Below are 27,587 nucleotides of genomic sequence, written 5' to 3'. Positions count from 1 at the left end.
TCCATTTCCAGGAGTGTATATAAAACCGCTCGTTCACAGAAAGATCTGCACCTACAGACTGAAAAACTGCTCATGTCACGCCAATACCCAAAAAGGGTAATAGGAGTAATCCGCTTAATTACAGGCCTACATCGCTAACATCGACTCACAGTAGGGTGTTGGAACATATACAGTGTTCAAACATTATGAATTACCTTGAAGAAAACGATTTATTGACACACAGTAAGCACGGATTCAGAAAATATCGTTCTTGTGAAACACAACTAGCTCTTTATACTCATGAAGTAATGAGTGATATCGATGGGATGTCAAATTGATTCCATATTTTTAGATTTCCAGAAGGCTTTCAACAACGTTCCTCACAAGTGTCTTCTAACAAAACTGCGTGCCTGTGGAATATCGCCTCAGTTGTGGAACTGGATTCGTGATTTCCTGTCAGAAAGGTCACAGTTCCTAGTAATAGATGGAAAGTATAAAACAAAAGTAATGTCCAGCATTCCCCAAGGAACTGTTATAGGCCCTCTATTGTTCCTGATCTACATTAACGACATAGGAGACAATCTGAGTAGCCCTCTTAGATTGTTTGCAGATGATGCTGTCACTTATCATCTTGTAACGTCATTAGACAACAAAAACGAATTGCAAAATGATATAGATAAGATATCTGTATGGTGCAAAAAGTAGCAATGTACCTTGTATAAAGAAAAGTGTGAAGTTATTCACATGAGTACTAAAAGAAATCCACTAAATTTTGATTACGTGATAAGTCACACAAACATGAAGGCTGTAAATTCAACTAAATACTTACGGATTACAATTACAAATAACCTAAATTGGAATGATCACATAGATAAAGTTGTGGCTAGAGCCAGCCAAAGACTCCGATTCATTGGCAGAACACTTAAAAGGTGCAACAGGTCTACTAAAGAGATTGCTTACACCACACTTCTCTGCACTATTCTGGAGTAATGATGTGCGGTGTGGTATCCATATCAGGTGGGACTGACGGATGACATCGAAAAAGTTCAAAGAAGGGCAGCTCATTTTGTATTATCACGAAATAGGTGAGAGAGTGCCACAGACACAATACATGAACTGGAGTGGCAATCATTAAAACAAAGGTGTTTTTTGTTGCAATGGGATCTTCTTATTAAATTTCAATCACCAGTTTTCTCCTCCTCCGATTGTGATAACTGTCTATTGGCATGACAGAAATGATCATCACAAGAAGTGCTCGTTTTTCCTGTGCACCGTTCAAGAGCAGAACAGTAGAGAGACAGCTTGAAGGTGGTTCATTGAACCCTCTGCCAGGCACTTTATTGTGAATAGCAGAGTAATCATGTAGATGTAGATGAAAATGTAACAGATGTACTAAAGAGACTGCCTACACTTCCCTAACAGATGTACTAAAGAGACTGCCTACACTACCCTTGTTCATCGTCTTTTGGAGCACTGCTGTGTGGTTTGGGATCCTTACCAGATGGGATTAATGGAGCACACTGAGAAAGTTCAAAGAAAAGCAGTGTGTTTTGTATTATCGCAAAATAGGGGTAAGAGTGTTACTGACATGTTACAGGATTTGGGGTGGACATAATTAAAACAAAGGTATTTTCTTTTTGGTGGAATCTTTCCATCACTTACTTTCTCCTCCAAATGCAAAAATATTTTGTTGATGCCAACCTACAGTGTACAGTGCTTAAATCTGACAAATTTGAATTTGAATTTCCTGTTATACCATAGTTTCATAGGAGGTCACGATTGGCATTCTTGAAAGCCATAGGCATCTAGCAAACAGTCAGAACCTCAAAATGGCCAAGATGTCACGGACAAGAACCACAGTTATCAAAAGTCTTCACACTGGTGTTTGCCTACTAAAATAGTTCTTTCAGGTACCCGAGATCGACTGTTTATGATATTGTGACCAAGTATAATGCTTCGGAGAAGTCTGGGGAAGGTTCTGCTAACCCGGCCAGGTAACCTCATTTGAGGAAATGCATGTAACGAACTGCGGCAGTCGTAGAAAAGGCTCAGGCCCTGATTTCAGAGGATCTAGGGCAATTGCTGAGGAAATAAACGTAAGTATGTCAGCGAGCGAACAATGTGTCAGATGGCAGAGGAGGGCCCCATACGAGCCATTTAGTCCAAAACTGGCTCTCGGATAACGTTGATGTGTTCTGGTCAAAGGAGTTCTGGCCCCTGAATAGCCTGGATTTTGAACTGCCTCAATTACTATGTTTGAAGCATAGTCCAAAGAGTGAGGCACCCTAATGTCACATTTCTACGCACCGCTATTGAAGCCGCATTCATGAATGTGGACAATGTTGTATTAAAGAGTGCGTGTGATGACTTCAGGACAAGATTGGAGGCGGTCGTTGTGGCTGAAAGGGGTTACATCGAGTTATATTACTCTTGAAAGATACTACTACTTACATGTAAAAGGATTTTCATACTCATTTATATTTTGTTTTAATAAATTTGCGTTTAAGAAAATGTTTCATTTGTCTGGACTTATGTGCTGCAGCCTGTATATAGGGAGAAATGATCATCATAATAAAATGAGCGAAATCAGAGCTCACACGGAAAGATATAGGTGTTTGTTCATTCCACGCACTTTTAGAGACTGGAATAATAGAGAATTATTGTGAAGGTGGTTTGATGAACCCTCTTCCATACACTTAAGTGTGATTTGCAGAATATCCGTGTAGATGTAGTTGTAGATGTAAAACCTGTATTACAGTAGTAGTGCCTTCTTTCGTGTTCTGCTTTGGATAATTTACACCACTGTTATTCAGTGTAAACTAGACAACATTAAGATTTTTGTCCATAAGCAGTAGTCTGTTAGCTGCAAATCACTTGTGGTGCATGTACATAATTTTTCTTCATGACTTGCTATGTTAATACTGTGCCCACAGACAATGGGGCTGATCGTAGGAATAAATGGAGTGAAATTATTTGATCTTGTATGTTTTAATGAAAGTACTCCACAAGTGGTGGAACTGGTGAGTGCGCGTGCAGCTGTGGGTGTGGGTGTGGGTGTGTGTTGGCAGGTGGGAGGGGGGGGGGGGGTTAGGAGTTGAATATTAAAGAATTACGATGTACGTACCCTAGCAGAAGCCATCTTCAAATAACAATATTCGATAGTGCTATCTGCCAGAAGTTCATGGAGAAAATAGTCTTGATAATAATGTGATGGTAGAGTCACAGTGTTGAGTTGTGTATCTTTTAAATATTTGTGTAAATGGGTAGATAAAAAAATCCACTCACCAAGCGGTTGCAGGGGAACACAAACAGAAAAGGAGGATGTCAAATTAAATACATTCCAGCTGTCAATTTTCAACCTTATTTTATTTGGCAACCAGTTTCAGCGTTTTATTACAGCATCTTCAGGCCCCTGACTGATGTGTAGGAAGAATTTATCTTGGTTGTGTTCAGAAACAGAGGCCATCAATACTGGTATTAGTAGATATTTGCTATAGTGATCCAGGATGGCATAGTAAAACACTGAAACTGGTTGCAAAATAAAGTAAGATAAAGTAAGATTGAAAATTGACATCCGGAACGTATTTAATTTGACATCCTCTGTCAAATAGCTGAGTCCTGCAACCATTTCTAAAAAGATAGACGTACAGGGAGAAATAGGAAAGGGTTTACTGTATCTCTTTCCCTAAACCTCTCCAGTCCATTTCCTTCACCCCTCTTCCTTCCCCTTCAACTCTTCCGTGAAAAGAATGAGCCACTGGCTCCAAAAGCTTGTAAAAGTTAAACCCTTTTGTGTGTGTGTTCCCCTGCCACTGCTTCGTGAGTAGATATCTTATCTATCCATTTACATTTTATTGTCAATAATTGATTATTTTCGTTGTTATATTTTAAATATTTATGGTGGTTCTTATGAAATTTTTGTGAAAGTAATGCAAATACCGGCCTTTCTGAAAAGTTATCATTAGATCTTTTCAAAATACTGAAGTTGCAGTTGTATCCAATGATACGGTCACACAAGCGACCAAGTGCAGGTCTCATTGAAAAGGCTAGTAAGGTTACCTGAGCAGCGAGACAGTCAAATCCATCTCTGGCCCTTCTGTTTAGATTTTCTGCCATTTATCTAATTCCAGACTTGTACCTTCAGTAAGGCAGTGGTCCTTACCAGTCATCATCCCTCTCCCAATGGTATAGTAGCCAAACACTAATGACCTTGTTGCTGACAGTATATGAAACTGGGATTCTGTTCTTCCTTCCTGCAATACTAAACAAGCAAAGCCATTTCCAGGGGCTCAAAATTATGCCCAAAAATGAATTCTTTAGCTTTTGGGAAGAGAAGGAATTGTGTAATCTGCCTGTATGGTGAATGTGTAATTGTCTAGATTTGAAACTTCATAAAAAATGCTTGTATTTTGACCACCTAGTGAGCATTTACATTGACATTGTGGAACAAGATCCCACATATGCACGCTTTTGGTCATTTGTGAAGCCTTAAAAAAGAAAAGAAATTGTGTGAGGAGGGGATGTCAGCATGTTGATCTGTGGTTACTGCCCTGCCACCTTCAATTGTGACTTTTGTGGTGCCCATTTGCAGTGAAATATGTGCACCCCCTACATCCAGACATTTGGCTGCTGCTTCATTTCTAGATATAAGTGCTACAGCTATTTTGTCAATGATCAAAACTCTGAATATGAGTTTCAACTTGCAGGAATTACAATTATTAAGCTTATGTTGACATTACTCCAAACATTGAACCTTTCATTCCTGAAGTACACAATGTGATACTAATGGACTGCAGACTTATCTGTGATGTGTAACATTGTAGAGTGAGTTACTGACCCAATGCGTACTGTGCTGATAGATGCAGCATGCTGCTTCTTCAATCATTCTCCAAACATAAATCCTGTTTTCTGTGATATCAGCTATTGTTCAGTGCCCAGTTTAACTTTCATCTCAAAGAAAAGTTATTCAGTATCTAGAATCACCAAATGAATCAAAATTTGTGTCTGCAGAAGGAGAATAATCACCAAATATCAAAAGTTCTCACTTAGAGGAGTTAAATGTGCTCACATACAGTTCCATCTCATAAAAAAATTTGGAAGAAAATACTCATGATTTAACTTCTCTGTAGATGATATTAAATAGTATGTGAAGCATATCTGAGAAGTCTTGTGCACTGCCTTCAAGAGTCAGTCACTGAAACTTCTTACATTAACATGGATTCTGGATGTTGCTGTCATGTTTTTCTTGGCAGCATACATAACAGTGAACATAATTCAGTCATTTTTCCAGAGCAAGGTGACACAGTGATGGACTAGTGTACAGGAACATAGTGATTCAAATTCCCATATGGCCATCCAGATTTAGGTTTTCTGTGATTTCCATAAATAGCTTAAGGTAAACACCACGACAGTTCCTTTGAAAGGGCATAACCAATTTCCTTCACCATCCTTCCCCAAGCAGAGGTTTCATCCATCTCTAATTTTGTAGTTGTTGACATGATGTTAAACACTATCATTGTTTCTCTTGTACAAAATTTTGATTACTTGACTCTTTGGCTTGCCACTGTGTGTATGGTCCACTGCTGGAGGTGCTGCCCTCATATGTCCACAGTCCCGTCCTGCATGCATCTCCAAGAGCAGACCTTAGCCAGAGTGGGAAAGCAGATTCTACACAATTCATCCAGTGATCAGTCTTCGGTACCACTTGATGAAAGCGACAAGTGAAGTCACCGAATTATTGTGTGAAGAAGACAACAATATCTGGCACTATACCCAACAACTCAAAGATGTTGGCAAATTGCCTGGGAAGCCTGAAAAATTTTGGAGTAACATTTGTACGTGTGGCACAATTAGTTTATGAAGTTGAGATAATTGCACACTAGCACTTTGACTGCGATTGAGGACCCTTCATTTCTGATGTGCAATCATAAAATGCTTTAACTTGTACACTTAAAAAAAACATTTAAATTAACCAGAAGACAGTTTCAAAACAATTAAATACATTTCGGTCACCTAACAGAATGCTATCGCAGGCATTTAGCTACCTCAGGCATTTAGCTACCTCCTACTATGTAGAATACTGGTGACAAAAGTGAGAAGAAAAGGATTACTGTGTGCTTCAGATACGTAAAAGATTATCTCAGTAAGGCAGGTTGTGAAAGTTAGGGATCCATGTTTGAGGTCAGGTCCAGCACAGAACCAACTTGTCACAAATATTAATTGCAGTGTGTTCTCTGTTGTATAATAAAAATACATTCTCTCAGTCTGGTAAAGATTGAGAATGAACGAGGTGCTCAAGAGGAAAATGATCGACCCTATCCTATGGTGAATACAAAATTGGCAAGGAAAGTGGAACGGTAAACAGCTACAAAACATAATTTCAGTGAACTGAAAGATATAAAATGAATAGGCTAGAGTGACACACTGAAAAGATGCATTTTAGAGCTAGTTCACAATACTGTAGTTCAGGGAAACTGGTGCTGGCTGGAAGGATTGAAATGACTCATGTGGACTAGCTCATTCTTGCCTGTTATCTGTTAAGTTGCCTCACTTTCACATTGCAAACAAGTCTAGCAATCAGATTGCAGCACTACAGTGGGCAAGCAGTCCTTTTCTTAGCAGCATATTTTTCCCATCTTTAGCAGTAGTTGTGTTAACAACATGGAGGGGGTGCAGTCAAGGTATCACTGAATTATGTGGTTTTTGTAGAAAGGGGATATGATATATTTGATTCTGGGAATTTCAGGGTACTAGTGGCAGTATGTGAAGAGCATTTGCTGAGTCATAAAATTATTTACATCTGATAAGAAGAGGTCCCCAGGGGTGGGATCGAGTTTTTGAAACCATCTTTATGGTGATATATGTAATGGTCTTCGGTAACACATCCTGAGGTCATTCATCCTGTTTTGTTTATGAATAATTGATGAAAAAAAGAACTTTTTAATTTTGTATGTTTTAGAGCCTTAAAATTGACACCTGCACATGTAGTGGTGGTGGTGTGTAGTAGTCAGCATTTTAGCCTACTGTGCTGAAGATTGTGGGTTCAAATCTTGTCAGGTGTTTGAAATATTTTTTAAATTTTTAAATAGTTATTTTAAATACCTTTTTATTGTTATTTGTATTCAATTAATTGTTTTCGATGTGATTTTTTAAAAATATTTAGTCCTTTGCACGTCATTTTAATCATTTTATTAACTTTTTCATTTGCTCTTATTTTTTATTCCAGTCATTATGTTTGCATTTGGAACCTTTGTGCATTTAATTTTAATTATTTTTAGGTACTTATCACAATATTTATGCTGATCTGTTTGTAAAAAGAAAGAAAATATATACTTTTCTTTACATACAAGATCTGCATTTTTTCAGTTGGTAATCATTATACAAAAATTTGAAACACAAATTCCTCTTGCGCTATGGACAAAAGACTGCAGATGAAGATTTAAACAAAATAAGGGATTCACCTTTATTACTTGACGAACTACTTTGTTAACAGTGCACATGATAATCAGAGACTGATGTATTATAGTTTCCAATTTATTGGTATTGTTTTAAACTTCAAATTATTGCTTTGGTAATTGATATAGAGTATGTCATTGCTCAATAACCTTGTTCAACCAGTTGTTTCCTTCCATATTTATCATGGAAACTGCAAGCCGCAGTGAAAGATATTGGAACTTTGTCATTCTACACTGCTGTGCAAGACTTACGGATGAGGGTAAATTTTGCATAATGTGTCACTGACAAGTAATGCAGCTCGATAAAACTTGGACCATAAATAAAAAGAACTGCTTCAGTATAGTACTGAAGGTAACTAGAAGAAATACATTTTGAGAAAAGCAGAACTGACACTTTTATTCTAAGACAGTAATTAAACTGAAGTCACCACAGTTTATGGTACAAGGTCCGGCAGAAAAACCTCCCCTTTAAGGAAAGCTAATAAAAACAAAACCAAATAAGGTAGAACAATTTTATTTATACTAAATAAAGGTACATATTATGCCATTTTAGAAAATACTCTTATGGTCTTACTTTTTAAATAAAACATCCCTTAAATGGCTTCCTGCACTGTCGACACACTGATTGAGTCTTTCCCTGAAGTTATTCATTACTCTTTGAGTCATTTCAGGTGGAATAGCTTCAACCTCTTGTGTAATTGCTTCTTTCAGGGCTCGTAAAGATTGTGGACATTGTTATAAACTTTTGCTTTTAAATAGCCCCAAAGAAAGAAATCACAGGGCGTTAAGTCCGGCGATCGTGGGGGCCAGCCAATGTCTCCACGCAACGAGATCACATGTCCAGGAAACATTTCCTTCACCAATGCCAGTGACTGCCGCGCTGTGTGGGCTGTAGCACCATCTTGCTGGAACCACACGTTCTCTATTTCACCAAAAAGCTCCCTTAGTTGCGGTTGGAGAAAGTCGCGGAGCATGGCACAATAGCGTTCACTGTTGACGGTTAAATTCCTGTCATTTTCTTCGAAAAAGTAAGGACCGATCACTCCGGAATTGTAAACAGCACACCATACTGTTACTTTAGGGCTATGAAGTAGTCGTTGATGAAGTTCTTGGGGATTGTGTTCACACCAGTACCTGCAATTTTGGCTGTTCACTGTTCCGGCAAGGTGAAAGTGTGCTTCATCAGAAAAAATCACAATATCGTTGGGACGAATGTTCCGAAGAAGGTCTTGGCACAAACTTACACGGACACCACAGTCTCGTTCACTCAGTTCCTGCGTAGTTACAAGTTTGTAAGGATGCATTTTAAGATCTCGATGCAAGATTCTTCTCACACTTCGATCAGATATCCGTAATGCTGCTGCATGCTTTTTAGCGGATCGTCGAGGAGATTGTTGAACTGAAGCTCTAACTGCATCAACATTTCCGGTGCCTGTTGCAGTCCGTGGTCGTCCAGGTGGTTTCCTTTTTAATGCGGAACCTGTCTCATGAAAGTTAGCAACCCAAGAATAAATTGTTTTCTTATCGGGAACAGGGTCCCGTCGTCCGAGCGCAAAGCGAACGCGAAAAGCACGTTGAGTATTAATAGGCGATTCGCCATTTTGAGTAAAATCTTCCACTACGAAGGCACGATGTTCACCAGACCACGCCATGGCGTACACTGAAAACGGCACGTAGGCAGCTACTTAACGACGTGCCTCCCCCACCACTCTGCTCCTTCTACTGTCCGCTGCACGTTACTTTGTAATCGGGGAGTTTTTTATGCCGGACCCTGTAGTTTCGTGGACCTTACAAAAGTCGCGACATGGTTCATAATAGGGTGTACGATCACTGTGGACAGCAATGCATGCTCTGTAATGTGTTCTCATGCAGTCCACAAGGTTGGTGATGAATTGTTGTGGTAGAGCATTCCATTCCTCCACCAGCGTGGATGATAGCAGGTGGACGGTCGTTGGTGGATGCGGACATGATGCAATGTGTGTCTCCACTGTACCCCACACTTGCTTGATAGAGTTTAAATTGGGGGAACAGAGAGGCCAGGCCATTCATTGAATATCCTCTCATTCCAAGAGCTGCTCCACCTGTGCTGTTCAATGCAGTTGCCTGTTGTCCTGACTTCACTTTTATGGAAAAGTGAAGTCAGGACTGAATACACCCCTGAAAAGACATACATGGGGAAGGAATACAGTGTCACTGTGACATTGACCAGTCAGTGTACCATGTTCAGAGTGTTGAAGGTCAGTACAACCATGTAATTTTATGCCTACCCACACTGTAATACTTGGACCACCAAAACATTTGTGTTTGACAGTGTTCGTGAGTGCAATATGTTTTCCCACCTCTCGCTGTATGAGAGTACATCCAGTATCACTACCCAGACTGAATCTGCTCTCATCTGAGAAGATCATCCGACCACACTTCTCATTAGTTCAGTCCCTATACTCTTGGCTCACCATCACAACAGTGCTGTCGATGTGTGTGTGTCAATGAATTACACTGTACTGGTCAGTGGCCAAAGAGACCACCCTATTGCAGTTGCTGTATGGCTGTGGAGTGTGAGATTGTGTAACTTGCTGCCCTATTAAATGTTGAAATTGTACCTGCTGTTTGACATGGGTCCTGTCTTTCCTGATGTACAATTTAACAGTCATCTCATGCTGTAGTTGACCATGGCCAATCACCACCTCTCCTTTGGGAAGCAGTGCCTGTGGTTCAGAATGCCCCTCTCCCCTTGCTTGCATGTGAAACATGCTGGTAGCAATACCAGACTCCCAGGCTACACTCATCACACTTCACTCTTCTACTAGTTTCCCGATGATTCTTTTCAATTTTAAGTCATCCAAATGTTGTAATGAAAAACACCACCACAGTGCACAGTAACTGCTTGCTGATTGACACACAGTGTTTTCCCCGTTCCTTCAACTGCTTTGTGTTGTGGGGCCAGCCCCATTCGGTGCTATAGTCATGCTGATCTCAAGCCGTGTGATGTCCAAGTTCCTGTGCATGACTGGGAGACCTCTGGCAAATGCTACTGCATTTTCACTCATTTCCACCAAGTACTTAATATATTATGTTACTTTGTCTCATCCTGAAGTTTTGCAGAGCAGTGTATATACCAAAAGAATCAATTAAAACCATGTTAAGAACCAGGTGTATGTCATATCTTGGCAGTGAAGTGCCAAGGGCATTTGCAAAGTAATTGTTGTTGTTATAATTATCATCATCATCATTGTGTGTAGGGGTGGGGAGTGGGGAGGCACACATTCACGGTTTGAACAGTGAGCTTCTATTTCCATGATTGAGGATGCACCCCTGTAGTTAATCTATTTTGCAGCACAGAGATCATCCAATTATAATTTGTCACATGGCATGTAGGTTCATTGTGCAGTGTGTTTCATTCTTTTTGTTTGAAAAGTTTGCTTGTAAATGTAAACTTGTTGTTGTACACATTTGATTATGGTTAATTTCTTATTTTCAGTTCATTCTGGATGTGAGATTAGATTATCGCATCAGTTGTTTACTCTCAATTTTTAAAAGGGAGTTTGATGAAACTGAACGGTCACCTGACACTAACATGCCCATTGGACAAAAAAGCATTGATTTGGAGAGAATAGGAATGCAAGCAGAAGGAATCTTTGGTAGCAGGTATGTAACTCTGTTTTGGTAGTCTGAATAATGTTTAAGACTCAATTAAACTACATCAACTGACATTAAGTCCAATATCAAACACTTGTGTAGTGTAGTGCAAATGAATGGAATAATCCATTTTTGGTCACATCAGTTGAGGTGGTGCAATAATGAAGTAACTGTACTAATTTCCAAGAGGAGTGGAATTGAAATCTCCACCCAGCTATCCAGAGTCATGTTTTTCATGGTTTCCCTAAATCAGGGGCAACCAAGAATTTGGCTCGTAGCTCGTACCCAGGCACGAGTGCCAAAGTGCTCAGCCTAGCTTCACTCTTCCCCCACCACCGCACCATGCTGCCAGAATGTGAGATGAGGGAAGAGGGGAAAACTGCAAATACACTGCAATCAAACAGCAGTGCTGTTGCACTGCTTAAGACCTGGTTTTATATTTCACATTTCTCAACAACATAGGTCATAAACAAAACAAATTTTCAGTATTATTTAATTATTTTTGCCATGCTGAAAACTAATATAATTTTTATCTGGTACAAACTGCCAGCATACAGACAGGTGCAGACAATTTCACCGAGTTTTATACTCTAGCTGCCACGTAATCGTGATTCATTTAGCTTCATAACGCAAAAAAGGTCTTTCACACAATATGTTGATTGAAATATTGTAGCACTTTTGTAACCTCATTATGAGGACATTGAAACTCTGCCTGTAGAAAGCAATGTAGATTTGTCATAACTGGAATTACTGTGCAGTCAGTCAGTTACATCTGCACATGCACAGGGGGGGCTTTCAACTGCAATGGCAAACAGTCTCAAAAATGGCTCAGAAACATATGTAAGATTGACAATGTCCTCAAAATCATTATAAAGCTATCCTTGTTATTATTTCTAGGCCATAATGAATTCTTCAAACTTCTAACTTTTTTTAATGCCAGTGAACGGAGGGAACTGTGCTATCTTTGTCGGAATGCGTCCCTTCTACAATGCTAGTTTCTGTTTATTGTGCCCCCATCAAATCAGAAAGACATTACCTTGCAATGTCTTACTATGGGCAGTGTGGAGCCAAGTCCACTTGAAATATGAAGTCTTCACTCAATTCTGCAAGTTTTAATTTCTGTCCCTGCACTTCTTTTTCCTTCATAAATTCAACAGTAGCAAGTTTTAAATGGAAAAGTCATTCCAAGCATGCCCTTGGCTTAACATATGTACTTTATAGTGAAATATAAAGTCTCCATACTCTTCTTTCAATTCCCTTGAAAACTGTTGCAACTGACAGTGGACTAATGCTTATGACTTCCGAAATTTTACTATTCGTACTACCAAAAATTTCTTCACGTGCTTCAGTCCTGAAGATTTAGTACAAAGTGCTTTTTGATGTACAAAACAGTGAATCCCATTTGTCGATCTTTGTAATTTTCTGCTCTTTCATTGTCAACTAAATCTTTAAATTCTTATGTGAAACCTAATGTGAATTGAGAATTCTGATCCTTCTCCCATCACTCCCATTCATTTTAAAGGATTCTGACAATAGATCACTAGACTGCCTCCTTTGTGCAAACAAGTACTGGACCATCGAACGTCCTCAAGATGACGAACAAACAGTGGAGGTTAAACAGTGCTGACAGCATGATTCTTCCAAACAAGAGATTTGTGCCAACCGAAAAATGCCACACCACGATGCTAAATGAAATGTCGTGCTGCTCTGGGTGCTTTCGAGAAAGTCTGAACAAAGCTGAGTGAAAGACTGGGCTTGGCCCACCCATGGCTGGCACATGCTGTACATGTGAAGGTTGGCATGCCACGGTCGGCCCTGCCGTAAATAATGTCAGGTGAATGCCGGGCTACAGCTGATTTCCTTCTCAAATCTTCCTCAATTTTGTGTTTGTCCTCCATCTCTAATGATGTCAGTGGTAGCGGTATATAAAACTTAAACAGCCCTTCAATTCTGACTCTTTTTTTTGTCTGAGGCCCCAGTGTGTGAAAAGGGGAACTTAACACACTAGCAGTCAGAAGCAGCAATTTTCTGCAAAATAGCATGAATTTTATTGGAGGATAAATGTGGTTATTTTGAAGGAAAGTAAATATTTGTACATATTTATCAGCCAGTATTTTTATAGTATATTCTGCAGTGTTGACATATTGCCAACATATTATATCCTTTACCTATTCTTCAACTCTTTTGCTCCAAAATAATAACTGGTTTGTTTAAAGAATAGCCCTTTCATCATTGGGGTTTAACTTCAAAAAATATTTTACCGTCGGTTACTGCCCTGCATACTCTTTGAGGAGATAGCTTTAGACACAAAAAGAAAATAATCCAAGAATGCTCTGTAGGATGAAAATAAGTGTTAAAACTTCAAGCTTATGGATAATTGCATTAAAAGAGAAAAAAGCAGACTTGATAATTTTCTGCTGCAAGTGCCTTAGTTACATTTCCACCCCTGGTATTCCTGATAAACATGTCGCAAAAGAGTCATAATAATGTTTTATATGTACAGGCAAAATACATCTATGGAATTGTATAACAACACACATTGTTGTAAGAAAAAGAAAAAGAAAAAAAAATACAGGGTAGTTTCTGGAGATATTTAAATTTTGTGTACACACCGTCAAATGCAGTTGTCAGTACGTGTGTGTGTGTGTGTGTGTGTGTGTGTGTGTGTGTGTGTGTGTGTGTGTGGCTATAGTATTTTCGGGGTGGGGGGCATGAGTTATTGCAGCTCCAGCGTTCTCACAGTATGACATCAGATGTTCAGTTTTCAGCTACACTTAAAAACATACACCATGCAGAATGCAGCATAAGAAGTCACAGCCTTCCACATACCTCATAATATACATTGGTTTTCACCAATGATATTGTGTAAAGAAATGAGTATTTGTTATATGGTAAACAATCGGAACCTTTTCACATATACTAGGGGCGTTCAGTAAGTAATGCAACACATTTTTTCTCGGCCAATTTCAACTGAAAAGAATTCAGAGTTTTTTGTGGGACATCGAGGAAAATAGTTCCGATAGGTGGTGGCGCTATATGTAGCCTTCAAAATAGTGTCTGCAATGGAGGTGTGTTCCGAGAAGAGATGACACTGAGTTTCTTTTGCTGAAAAGTGGAGGACCACAGATATTCGTAGGAGTTGGGCGAGGCATCTGTCATCATCGCAACGAGGTCGTGCAAACCTGTCCGATCTCCCGTGTGCTGGTCGGCTGCGTGCAGCTATGATTCCTGCAATTTTGGAATATGCAGACACTCTCATTTGAGGTTATTGACTGATCACAATCAAACACCTCACTGTACAACTGAATGTCTTCTTTTGTAGCGCTGACACAGTCGTCCACTAGTTGGGGTACTCAAAAGTATGTGCCTGCTGGGTTCCTCGCTACCTAACAGAAGACCACAAAGAGCAACAAAATCGCTTCTGCATTACAAGGCTGATTATGACAATTTTTTGTCAAACATTGTCACAGGCGATGACATGTGGGTTCATCAATTCGAATTGTAAACAACACGACAATCCATTGCCACACAACCCCACCTCTGAAGAAAATGTTCAAAGCCGCACCCTCAGCCAGTAAAGTCACGGTGATGGTATTCTGCGACTCTGAAGGGGTCTTTCTGTTTGATGTACTCCCTCATTGTCCAACAATCAACTCTGAAATGTATTGTGCTGACCACAGAAAAGTGAAAAAATGACTTCACTGTGTTTATTGCCACAAAAATGCAAATGAAGTACTCCTTCTCCATGACAATATAAGGCCTCGCATCAGTCTGCGCACGCGAGAGGAGCTCACAGAACTTCCTCGGATTGTTCTTCCTCATCCACCCTACAGCTCCGATCTCGCGTCTTCTGACTTCTATCCGTTTGACCCAATGAAGGATGCGCTCTGCGAGAAGCAGTATGTGGGTGATAGGGAGATTATTGATGCAGCAAGACGTTGGCTCCAATGTTGACCAGTAAATTGTTACCGTGCAGGCATACGGGCCCTCCTAGTAAGGTGCATAATACCATCACATTATATGGAGATTATGTTGAAAAACAGTGTTTTATAGCCAAAAGAGTGGGGAATGATATGGTGTATTCAAATCCTAAATAAAATCAACCTGCTTTCAGGAAAAAAAAAAGGTGTTGCATTTCATATTGAATGCCCCTTGTAGAAACAAACCGAATGATGAAATTTTCTGTAATGCCATCAGATTAGTTGAAAACAGTACTGTCATCTAGCGAATATCAATGTTTACTTTGTAAATTTTGACAAATAGCTGGAGAATGCTTATACACAACTGCGCACGACAAGACATTATAATATAGACCACTTTTGCTTCATTTTTGCCAGTGGTCATTGTATTTATTGTGCGCATGTAATGTTCCATTCCTTTAGGTAATGACTTCATTGAGTGCGGTCAGTGTCCCTGAAGATGTTTCCAGCCAATTCATGATGGGGTTTTCTCTCTTCGTGTTAATATCATGCACCCAACTGTATTGTTCCATCATATCACTTCCAAATGCTAGTATGAGAAGGTGTTGTTACTTCCCTGATCTACTCATTTCTATGCAAAATGTGTACTTTTTATCAATTTAGTAAATTGATTAGGTACTGGCAGAAGTAAAGCTGTGGGTACCGGGCGTGAGTCGTGCTTCGGTAGCTCAGTTGGTAGAGCACTTGCCCACGAAAGGCAAAGGTCCCGAGTTCGAGTCTCGGTCGGGCACACAGTTTTAATCTGCCAGGAAGTTTCATATCAGCGCACACTCCGCTGCAGAGTGAAAATCTCATTCTGGAATTTAGTAAATCATCTGCTGCCGTGACGCTCCACCAACACATACAATCCCAGTAATGACTAATGACTTCATTCTCAGATGATATTTGTTGTGTCCATTAGTATAACAAGCAGGAAGAATGCTCTATAACACCTGTAACACTATAGAATGATTAAGACTTAAAAATATCAATTTACGATGTATACAGTATTAAGCATGCATAACCTTTTATCCTTGAGCGTGTATGCAGTCCCTCTCTGTTCCACTAGTTCTGGATTACAATATTCACTAGTGTTCAGAGTAGCAATAGTTAAGCTCGGCATAATCTGAGAGTAACCTGAAGATATTCTGAGGCAGAGTACTGAGCGTGATGGCTTAAAAAGGCGCATGGTCCAATCACACTTGCAGACAAAGAGTTGATGCGAGTTTGGTGGCGCTGCCCAGTGGCATGTGGTGAGATGTCTACAGCAGTGTCTCATGGTAGCTGGTATAAGTGTTTCTTCTGCAAAGATGTGAGCAGAATTATTTACTGTGTGTGGTCAGCGAAGACACCGACGATGGCGTGGGCACATATTCAGATGATCTCACTGTCAGTTTCACATCTTTACTGTTCCCTAGAATATTATTTGGAAGCGCAGAGTCACTCTGCGTGTTTGCTTCCATTTAAGAGATAGTAATAAATCTGTGGAACCATGAATGATAGAATTTTGTTGAACAAAACACACAAAATTGACATTTACTTTTCTTCAGTCTTTAAATAAATAACATCGAGCAAAACAGGTGGACTGTTTAAAGGAGAATTCGATGGGGAGATAAAGGAGAGAAAGACAAAACTAATTAGGGGCAGTAGAAAATAAAATAACGAGAAGCTCATTATCAGATCTGGGAAATTTACATTAAAAGTATTGAAGAAATTATTCTGTTGAAATAAAATAATGCAAGAATGTTAGACAATGCATACATAAAATATGAATTTGAGAAGGGTCGTGCAGTTTAAATGAGGAAAGAATACAATGAAGAATTGTAATTTCAGTGTACTATGTCCCTATGCATGCTTGTTTTATTATTTAATCAGTAGAGGAAGCATTGAAGAACAGCAATTTTATGTGATGGTAAAGGTATTTGTCTCAGATTTTGGACGCTGTTTTGAGACAGTATGCCCAGATGAAAAGTCACTTGGAAGAGAAAGAAATCGAGAACTTCTTCAAAGCATTTAAAAATACATATTGTAATTCATTCATTCCATTTATCACCATGTCACTAGTTTGTCATATTCATTTTGTCAAATTACAGTTGCCTCAATTTATTCACTCATTACTAGCATAAAAATTATTGGGATGTGTAATTTTATGGAATAAATAATAAGCACAAATCCATAATATTTTCTGGAACCTGCTCTCATGCTCAGTGCGTAGATGTGCGAGTGCTCCAAAGAAGTCTGTGAAGTAACAAGAATAAATGTTCTAAAATGCATTACATTCATCTGTTAGTTATTTTCTGTTTGTTGTAACAAGAAGTCAGTGACATTCAGTGTTTATCTCAGCACACAAGAAATTATGGCTTGATAACATGCCTACTTGGCAGGAATCTTGTATGAATGTGTCAATAAAACATACTATGTATGGAAAAATTACTGACACTATTAAAAGTCCCATCCAAGAACAATGGTTTGTTACAACACCACCACCACCACCACCACCACCACCACCAGCAGCAGAAGCAGCAGCAGCAGTAAGAATTGTAGTAGTAGTAGTAGTAGTAGTAGTAGTAGTATCAGTATCAGTACCATCTTATTCATCCGTTGAAAACTCTTACAAAGATATTGGATGGTTTGTGGTATTACAGTTTTAAGAACAAAAAATGTAATTCATATGTACAGACATTTATATACTTACTTATCTAGTTTGACATAGATGGGACAGGTAATTAGTCATGGTTCATGATCCAACCTGACATTTGCTTGAAGTAACTTGATGATTTCACTACAATCTAAATCGGGGTGGCTGGATGGGTTTTAGAGCCTCCTTCCTCCCAAATACAAGACCAGTCTGTGAAAATCATTGTAGCCTCTTTAGGTTCACCACTAGTTTACAATACTGCTTTGTTTATAAATTCTTGCAAAGAATGTATTTTGTAACATAAAAAGCTAGTATTGCACTGTTCATTCATTCATTTCTCATTGCCACTCACTGCCCACACTACACATGCTGTCAGCTGATACTGAGACCTTGACAAAGAAGTTTGGTTTACATTTTGTGCGCCATGGCTTCCCATTTGCTTGCTGAAAAACTGAGTTAGCATCCCTCCATTACGAGTAAGATGTTGGATTCAGAAAGAGCGTAAGATACTAGTAATAACCATTGCAGATCATTGGTGTAAGTTTTTCCAGGGACAATAAATTATAGTGTGAAATGTGTTGTGATGTGAAAGTGATTTTTTTAATTATTTACTTTTGTCACAGATAACATTATGCTCATAATACCACTCAGTTGGACTGTTAGAGATATTTTATAATTTGTTTGCAATGATGTATGTTTTAAACCACATATCGTTCTCCTTTATTTATTTAGTTTGTGGTTGAGTATGTGGAAGTATAAGCAGTGCAATTTTCATTCTGTTTAATAGTGAGGACTGTGCAGCCTTGGATTTGGATGGTGATGGAGGTAAAACATTTTTGAGGGTTCTGCTACATCTTACAATGCACGACTACCCTCCACTTGTGTCAGGTGCCTTGCATTTGCTGTTTCGCCATTTCAGCCAAAGACAAGAAGTCCTACAGGCTTTCAAGCAGGTATGAATCATAAATTGAGGATAGGCCTTATGATTTCTTGTTCCTCATGTGAATTTCCAATACACTAGTGCTGGTAGTCAATGTGATTTATGAAAACTATGGACTGTCAATATTTGGAAATATCAGTGTAGGTCTACAGTTCTCATAGCAGTGAAGCTTCATCTTCAGTAGAATGAAAAACCAATCTAATTTGCAAATTTCTACTTTTTATTCATTTGATAACTAGTTTCAGGCCAAGACCCATTTTCAAATCATCATAACATAGTTGAAAATGGCAGTTCCGAAAATATAAAAAATGTGCAATGAACATGTACAGTGAATACAGATAACAGTGCAGTTGCCTGTATATGCTGTAAATGTTCATTGCACTTTTTTGACATCTTCAGAAATGCCATTTTTTACTATGTTATGATGATTTTAAAATGGGTCTCAGCCCAAAACTAGTCATTGAATGAATAAAAAGTAAATTTTGCAACTTGGACTGGTTTTTTGTTCTACTGATTAACTGAAATTGCTGATCCAACCTGCTCCAGCATGCTGCAGGTTTATATGCTTCATTTTGTATGTGATGCTTAGGCTTTATATTGAGTGCACCTACATTAAGATGTGAATGTGGGCTGCATTTTTCATTTGTTTGTAAAGATGAGTATATACGTAGTGGAGTCAGTGTAAAGTTTAATAATGCCAGATGCTTCCAGCTCACCCAGTGCCTGTCCTTCCACACATCATTTTGTTGAATAATGAAAAATGTTTTTCGTATACTGTTTCAGGTATTTCAAACAATATATAGAGTAGCCTTAAGAGTTGTACGGTGTATAGACCAAAACTTAACCAATGATTGGTGTCGTAATAAATATTAGGCTTTTGTCAGCAGGATTGTTACTGAACTTGGTCTGGAAAGTTCCAAACTGTGACATGGTTTGAATTCTCTGCTGTGGAGTCTTCTTCTTCTTCTTCTTCTTCTTCATCATCATCATCATCATCATCTTGATCCACTACTTCTTCCTGTCCTCTGTAATGGTCTGTTAACCTATTCCCCACTCCTCTTTAAGCAATTGTGCATTTCATGTCTGTCAGTGATAGCAGAAACTTATATTTTGTTTCAGCTTGACAACACATCCAACAATGTTTCTGCTTCAAACTTTCACAGTCTTCATATTACAAATATTATCAAATAATAACTTTATATTCACTACTGACTTCTGCATCATGTTAATGTGTTACTGCCTCCCTGTGAACATCCTTATGTTGTTAGCAAGTGGTTAAGAAAATTTTCTGTCTGTCAAGCAGTGACTAAATAAACCCCGTTTGCTGTCACTACTTGCAATTTAAGATATAATTCTCATAGCATACATAACTGCTATAAAAAATATTAATGTATTCTAAATTCATTTATGTCCTTTCATTTAAGATGAATAAAACTCCATTGCAAAACACTTTGTCTGCTGTGGGAGCTCGTTTGTCTGCCTTGTGGTTGAGATTTCAATTTGAGTGCCATCAGTACACATTCAGTGGTTTGTGACATTACCCATGTTTCTATTACTGCAGTGAGAAATCTGCTTGTTTGTTCAAGAACTATTATTTTCAGCAAGTGCATTATTCCTCATTGTCCACTACCGTAAATAATTTCAGTTCAGCTAACAACAAATATACTTTTCAGGATTTTTACCCTGACTGAAACACACTTTCTCCTTTAATGCTCTTTCCCAATACAAATTTCAGTGTTGTTACACCATCATCAGTAAGTTGTAAGTAAAAGATGAATTACGTTTGACGGGTGAAGCACAATAGATTCATATAGCAGCAACTATCTATGTTATTTCCAACATGACTTTCATACCCAAAAATTATATTAGTTTATTTCTGTTTTTTATCGCACTTCAAATGAAATAATTTTTCTCTTTGTCCTTCAGGTGCAACTTCTTGTGTCTGACATGGATGTTGAATCTTACAAACAAATTAAGTCAGACTTAGATGTTTTACGCCAGTCAGTGGAGAAGTCTGAGCTGTGGGTTTATAAATCTAGGAGTTCTGAAGAGCATGGGAAGATAAAAAGTAAAGATGATGATGACGAAACTGTAAGAGAGAGACAAGGAGCACCAAAACAGACTGCACCTGCTCTGGATCCTTCAGACAGAAGTTCAGCTATTGACTTGGATGTTGGCCCACCCCTTCATCCAGATCAAGCTGAAGAATACAAAAAAATTCAGCAGGTATTGATATAGTTAATTTTTGCTTATAAGAAACCCACTTGCTCTCATCATTTGCTGTGACAATGAATTTATTATGATTCCAGAACCACTTATTTTTTCTATAAGGATTACAAAATTACTTGGAGAGCTTTAAGTGCTTGTAACATTGCCTTCATGTACTAAATGCAGTTTCTTTGTGTTTTGTCCACGTTCTTTAACAGCTAAAACAGAAACAAATTTTATTTCATTAGTATTCAATATATTAATCCTATGAAATTACATATGTAATATTGCTTGTTGCACAGGATGGCCAAAGTAAAAGTGACCCAAGAAGGAAGTGTGTTCATAATTTTCTGACAATGCAATCTAAACAGCAAAGAAACCATTAGAAAATTATCAGAAACAATACAAAATCCTGTAAACATTGCTCATGTAAAAGATAGACTGCAGCAAAGTCTGACAAAATTGTTATGCTGGTTTTCTGCATGAGTGGTGATTAAAAGATATTATCAAAAAGGACATGAATCTTTATCCTTACAAATTTTCCATCACATGAGTTAAAACTTCCAAAGTAAACTGCACATGTTCAGCTCTCTTGGTGATTTCTAGATGAAGTAGTATCAGATCATTTTGACTCTCTCTCTCTCTCTCTCTCTCTCTCTCTCTCTCTCTCTCTCTCTCTCTCTTCTCTCTTTTAAAAATAGAAAGCCTTGGTTCATTCTTTCTGTGTATGTGAATTCAAAGAAAAACACCCTGGTGCATTACACAGTCACACTCAGTTAGTTAAACAGTCAATTTGTAATGTTAAGATAAGTGTTCAGTGCACTATTCCTGGGGCAGTTTAATTTGGACCACCTAGTACATACAGATATTAAAATAGACACCATATTACCAAATTTTCTGAAACAGTTTTTCGACATCTGCTTAAGTAGTTGGGCATTCTGACTACTGCTTCACAGTATATATTTTATTCCCTCATGACGTTTGCTGTAAATAATCCACTACAGTTCAAAAGGAACAATGATGTACATAATTACAATACCAAAAGGAAAAATGGCATTCATTGCTACACGTTTGATGTGTCTTTAGCACGGAAAAACATGCACAGTGCTGCAACAAAAAGTTTTGATCAATTACTGATTGATATAAAATATCAGACAAACAGCAAAGTAAAAGTTGGAAAAAAAAACTGAGAAAGTTTCTTCTATAGAATAATTTCTGTTATTGTAAGGTGTAAAAGGTGGCAGGTAAGAATTTCTAACTCTCATGTGTTTTTTGAAAAACCATAGAAATATCAAGACTGTAACCATATTTACAAATTAATTTGTGATGTGAATGTACAATGACTCATTTCACATCATTACAATTTATTGTGCAAAATGATCCATGGAACATGAAACTAACTAACTGAATTATCAGCCCTTGACCACTTAAATACATGGCTCCAACTGAGGAACTGTGTAATCTACATCTGCGTCACTACTCTGCAGTTGACCCTTAAGTGTTTGGCAGAGGGTTCATTGAACCACTTTGACTCTTTCTGTACTGCTCCACTGTTGAATAAGACATGGAAAAAATGAACACTTAAATCTTTCCATCTTAACTCCTATTTCCTGTATTTTGTTATGAGGGCCATTTCTACAGGTAAGAGTGCACACAATACAGTGAAACCTTGCTTTTACAGTTTTTAAGGGACTTCAAAACAACGATGTAAAATGTGGGAAATAACATATTAAGCTGTAAAAGTTACATATGCACTTTGGAACTCCAAGATGAAAACATCACCAAAAAAATCCATAAGATTATCTCCGAAATTTGGATCACAGAGAAAGTGCCAGAGGAATGGAAATGTGCATTGATCCATCCATTACATAAAAAGGGTGATAAGTCAGATCCAAACAATTACAGAGGCATTTCGCTAGTACCAGTTACATACAAAATTTTCTCTAAGGTGCTATTAAATAGACTAGAACCACAAGCAGATCTGCAAATTGGGGAATACCAGGCAGGCTTCAGAAAAGGGAGATCATGCATCAAACAGATCTGGAACTTGAGAACACTTTTGAAAGTCAGACAGGCAAGAAACACTCTAGTTACCTTTGTAGACTTTAAAAAAGCATATGATTCCATAGACAGACAGACACTCTTTGACGTGCTGGAAGAATATGGTATCGACAGAAAAACCAGGGCACTTATACAACAGACGCTTACAGACACTACCTCCAAGATTAAGTTCATGGGAGAAATTTCGGAACCCTTCCACATACACACAGGTGTCCGACAAGGAGACGGGCTCTCACCAATCCTGTTCAACATGGTGTTAGACAAAATTATCAAGCAGTGGGAGGAACAAGTTAAAGGAATACAGCTGGGAAGAACACGTGAAACCAAAACAATCATAAAATGTCTGGCATTTGCAGATGATATAGCCATACTCAGCAATAATACACAGAAGGCAAAGGAAGCACTGGAATGCTTGCATGAAATAGCTGCCAAAACAGGTCTGCGGTATCTTACGAGAAGACACAATATATGGAACGACAGACCAAAAATGTACACACCATGCATACTGTATATGGATCCGTAGAAAGAGTCGAAAAATTTAAGTATTTAGGGGAGTACATACAAATGGGAGGATCAAACAAGGCGGCTAACATGGAACGAACGAAGAAACTCCAGAAGGCATACAAACTCACATGGTCACATTATAATAAGAAAAGCATATCGAGGCAGGCCAAACTTAGGCACTACAAAACAGTTGTATTACCAGAAGCATTGTACGCGTCAGAAACAACCACAATTGGAGCATCAGGCATCATAGACACAGAAAAAATAGAACGCAAAATTCTCAGAAAAATATTTGGACCAATTCACAGAGATGGCATATGGATGAAGCGACCTACCAAAGAGCTGTACCAGCACACTGACAGATTAACAGACGCGATCAGAAAACGCAGATTAACTTTCTATGGGCACATACAGAGAATGGACAACAACCGACTTACAAAGAAAATTTTTGATGTAGTAAACAGCTCAAGCAAGAAAACAAATTGGTATCATGAAATAGACGAAGACTTAAGGCAGATAGGGATCAACAGGCAAATGATAGGAGACAGGAAATACTTCAGAAACAAAGTTAGGAGTGCAAAATTTATTGTAAAGGAGAGAAAGAAGACAGGAACATTATGGACAGAGCAAAGGAAACAGGAGCACAGCCAAAGGATGAAGAGATTTTGGGAAGAGAAGAGGAAGAAAGGAAAGAAGTGAAAATTGTGTCATCATGTGATTTTCGAGTTCAAACACTGTCCATAAGGGCAACAATGAAATGAATGAAATATGTACATAACAGGCATCAAAAGACTTGTCAGGGACTTGTTTATTGTGTAATGAAGGTTTATTATCTAATAAAAACCGCTGATGTAACTGGAACTGATAACTGTCTGGGAAGTAGGAACATTGGACTCAATTTCATACGTCATAATCGATGTTTTTGAAAGCCTGCAGCTGTCATTCATTACTTAAGTAATGAAATACTGTACTAGTTACGTATTTTTTCATGCTGAGCTCGACACATTTTAAGAATTTTTTCTCATTATCAAGTGCAAATATTTAAATAAGTATTTTGTGTGGTGTTTGAATACGTGTCATGCACTGCAGTCTTTTTGCTGCCCAGAGCCATACCCAGGTATTTTTTGCGCCCATGGCAGAATTGTCAAAGCTTGTTTAGATTGAAACTGCCATCTCTATTTATTAGTTTTTCTGTTATCATTATTTTGATAGACTTTTTTTCAAGTTGGGTACGCCACTGATATTCATACTGCATGCAAAGTGTGTCACATTCACATGGAATGCAGTACACATCTGTTTTTTGTAATTATAGATGATCTTCACATTACAATGAATTTCAAAGTTGAAAAGTTTTAGTTGAAGGGAATGAAATTCACTGAATGCCATGTTTGTGTAGGAGCTGACCAGTCTTCTTGGATATTGGGCCAGCATAAGGTAGACAGGAGATTGTTGCATTCAACATTGAAAAGTTTTAGTTGAAGGGAATGAAATACACTGAATGCCATGTTTGTGTAGGAGCTGACCAGTCTTCTTGGATAGTGGGCCAGCATAAGGTAGACAGGAGATTTTTGCATTCTCTCCTCTCTTTTCAGTCTCAACCTGTTCCCGAGGGATTCTTCATTTTGTATTATAAAATGCATATTTTAACCATTAGCTATTTTTATTTTAAACCCAAATATCTACCGTTTTCGGTCTTGGACCATCTTCTCGGATGAGGGCTAAAATGGTTTAAGCCACCATATTGCATTAGTTCAGTACTGCTCTGTATACATTTGGTATTCATGTGTTTGCTTTTAAAGCCCTGTGTCATATATTTACATTCATGTCATGCACTAGACATTTTAAATAATGACTAATGCAATATTGTGGCTTAAACCATTGTAACCCTCATCCATGAAGATGGTCCAAGACCGAAACTGGTAGCTATTTTGGTTTAAAATAAAAACAGATGATGATTCAAATATGCACTTTATACATTACTTAATGGCTGTTGACTGTCACTCGTCAAAAATGTTGATTCTTCATTTTGATGGAAACGTCTGCTCAACTTGGTTATCTGAGTTCCCATGACTTGGAAACACAATTCATGTGTGTTGTGATTCTTTGGTGAGGCTCTTCTTGTCTGAAAGTGTTGGAGCTCTATGGACTGTAGTCTTTAGGATCAAGATTCTTTGTGAAGGATGGCAATGGCTCGAAGTGTGAATATAGAGGTAAGTGTACATATGTTTTGTATATACACTGTGACCCAAGGATCAGTCCATTCATCTCTTAACTAACACTTTAAGGAAAGGGAGCTAGTCCTCTTTCTCAAGTTCCATCATGAATTTTATATTATGATAGGTAGAATTTAAATGTAACATAAACTCAAGTCTTCTGCTACATGAGGTGACACCACAAATGTGTCATTTGTGTACCAGTAGAAACACATGTTAACTTAGTGGATTCAGGTACATTTGTTTCAAAGTTTTCCATGTATAGGTTCACTATGGCAGGCAATAATGAACTAAGCATTGCTGCACCATCCATTCGTTCCTAGAATTTTCCATTGAACAGGAAGTAAGTTGATGTCAGAATGTGCCTGTGATACAATCTTTGAAATTCTCAGTGATTAGATACAAGGAATCAGAAAGGTGAGACTCTCATAAAGAGAGGGAGACTATGTTGAAACTGGTCATAATGTCTGTATCCTGTAGTCTTAATTGACAGAGGTGGTCTACAAAGTCAGCAGACTTTAGAATGTGATGTGATTCACTTCCCCACACATTCGCTGAGATTGTGTTCAGGTATTTTACCAGGTGGTATGCAGGTGTGCCAATATTACTAACAGTGGCTCTTATAGGAGTTTTTTTATTTAAAATTTCAGCTTTTGTTTTACTGTCTTCCGTTGCCAGTCTGGCCTTGCAACAGAAGACAGCAAAACGAAAGCTGAAAATTTAAATTTATCATTTGAGAAATCTTTCACACAGGAGGATCGTACAAACATACCGCTGTTTGAGTCTCCTACAGATTCCTGTATGGAGGATATAGTGATAGACATCCCTGGGGTTGTGAAGCTGCTGAATGGGTTGAAAATAAATAGATACTCAGTATGGTGCAATAAATATTGAGTGTGTGAGGGAACCTTAATTTAAAGAGGAGTCTACATATGATAGCTGTTCTGAGAACCTGTGTTGAATACTGTTTGAGCACATTTGACCCTTATCAGTGTAGGAGCCTCAACATCATGCGACTGAAGTATAGGTTTAAGCAACTTTTTTGGGAGGGGGGGAGGGTGACACCAGCGTGCATTTCGTGTATTTCCCAGATGGTTGCCCTGCATGACATCGATGAGACAAATTACAGAGTTGAAAATGAACTAAAGTTACTGGGGAGAGGAAAGAACTCTGGGCCTTATGAGACTTACCTTGTTAAATTCTGTTAGTTATGTTAAATAACTGGTCTCTGTTTTGGCCGTAGTTTATTGGAGATCCCTGGAGCAGTAGAGTGTCCCATGTGGCTAGAAATGGCAATGGTTGTTCCAGATGTTGAGGATGCTCAAATCAGTGGCAGACATTGATAAGCTGGGTTCCTCCACACAGCAACAATTGTGTCCCCTCCCATCAAGAAAGCATAAAAAATTAAGATATTTTTAAACAAATAAAAATATTAATTAGGGCTAATATTTTATTTGTATGATGTGTGTATAATCTTTTTCTTTCCAGCATTACTTTCGAATTAGGGATTACCTACTGGTACGGCGCAGTCTGTGGCGTCTGAGTTACAATTCCTGTCCTGACCATGCCATTCCATAGTATGTCAAGACCATGCTCCATTAATTAAAAATACCGTATTAATAACTATAAAGTTTTGAAGTAACTGTTGAACATAAATGTACAAGATTCCAAAACTCACCAAATTCACTGTGAATGAAACTTGGGTTCTTAACATATGCTTATAATTTATGTGGTGGAACATACTTTTCATCTAAACACTTATCTTAAATTCACGTTATATCCACAAAGGTAGAGTACAAAGTCTGGTGCAGTTGTTGACAAAGTATCCAAATCCCACCAAATCTTAAAGTATTTTTCCAAAATGTGACTTATCCAAGCCGATCCAAGCTGATGCTTGTGCAGCTGGAATATTTGTTAAACATTTATGAACCAAAATGTGTGTGTGTGTTTGTGTGTGTGTGTGTGTGTAAATGTATTGTACACACCATATAGCAA

General features: G+C 38.3%; 1 protein-coding gene across 1 annotated transcript in view; it reads left to right on the top strand.

Annotated features, from left to right (window-relative positions):
• Positions 1-27,587, top strand: part of LOC126184403 (inositol 1,4,5-trisphosphate receptor) — a 372,462-nt gene that overhangs the window by 167,936 nt on the left and 176,939 nt on the right. The window contains exons 19-21 of the mRNA XM_049926787.1: positions 10,912-11,078; positions 18,454-18,619; positions 20,533-20,832. Coding sequence (XP_049782744.1) covers positions 10,912-11,078; positions 18,454-18,619; positions 20,533-20,832 — 633 coding nt within the window. The remainder of the gene's footprint in view (positions 1-10,911; positions 11,079-18,453; positions 18,620-20,532; positions 20,833-27,587) is intronic.

This window comes from Schistocerca cancellata, chromosome 4, assembly GCF_023864275.1.
Source record: "Schistocerca cancellata isolate TAMUIC-IGC-003103 chromosome 4, iqSchCanc2.1, whole genome shotgun sequence".
Lineage (NCBI taxonomy): Eukaryota > Metazoa > Arthropoda > Insecta > Orthoptera > Acrididae > Schistocerca > Schistocerca cancellata.
The sequence above is the reverse complement of the archived record's forward strand: the minus strand, read 5'-3'. Positions and strand labels throughout refer to the sequence as shown.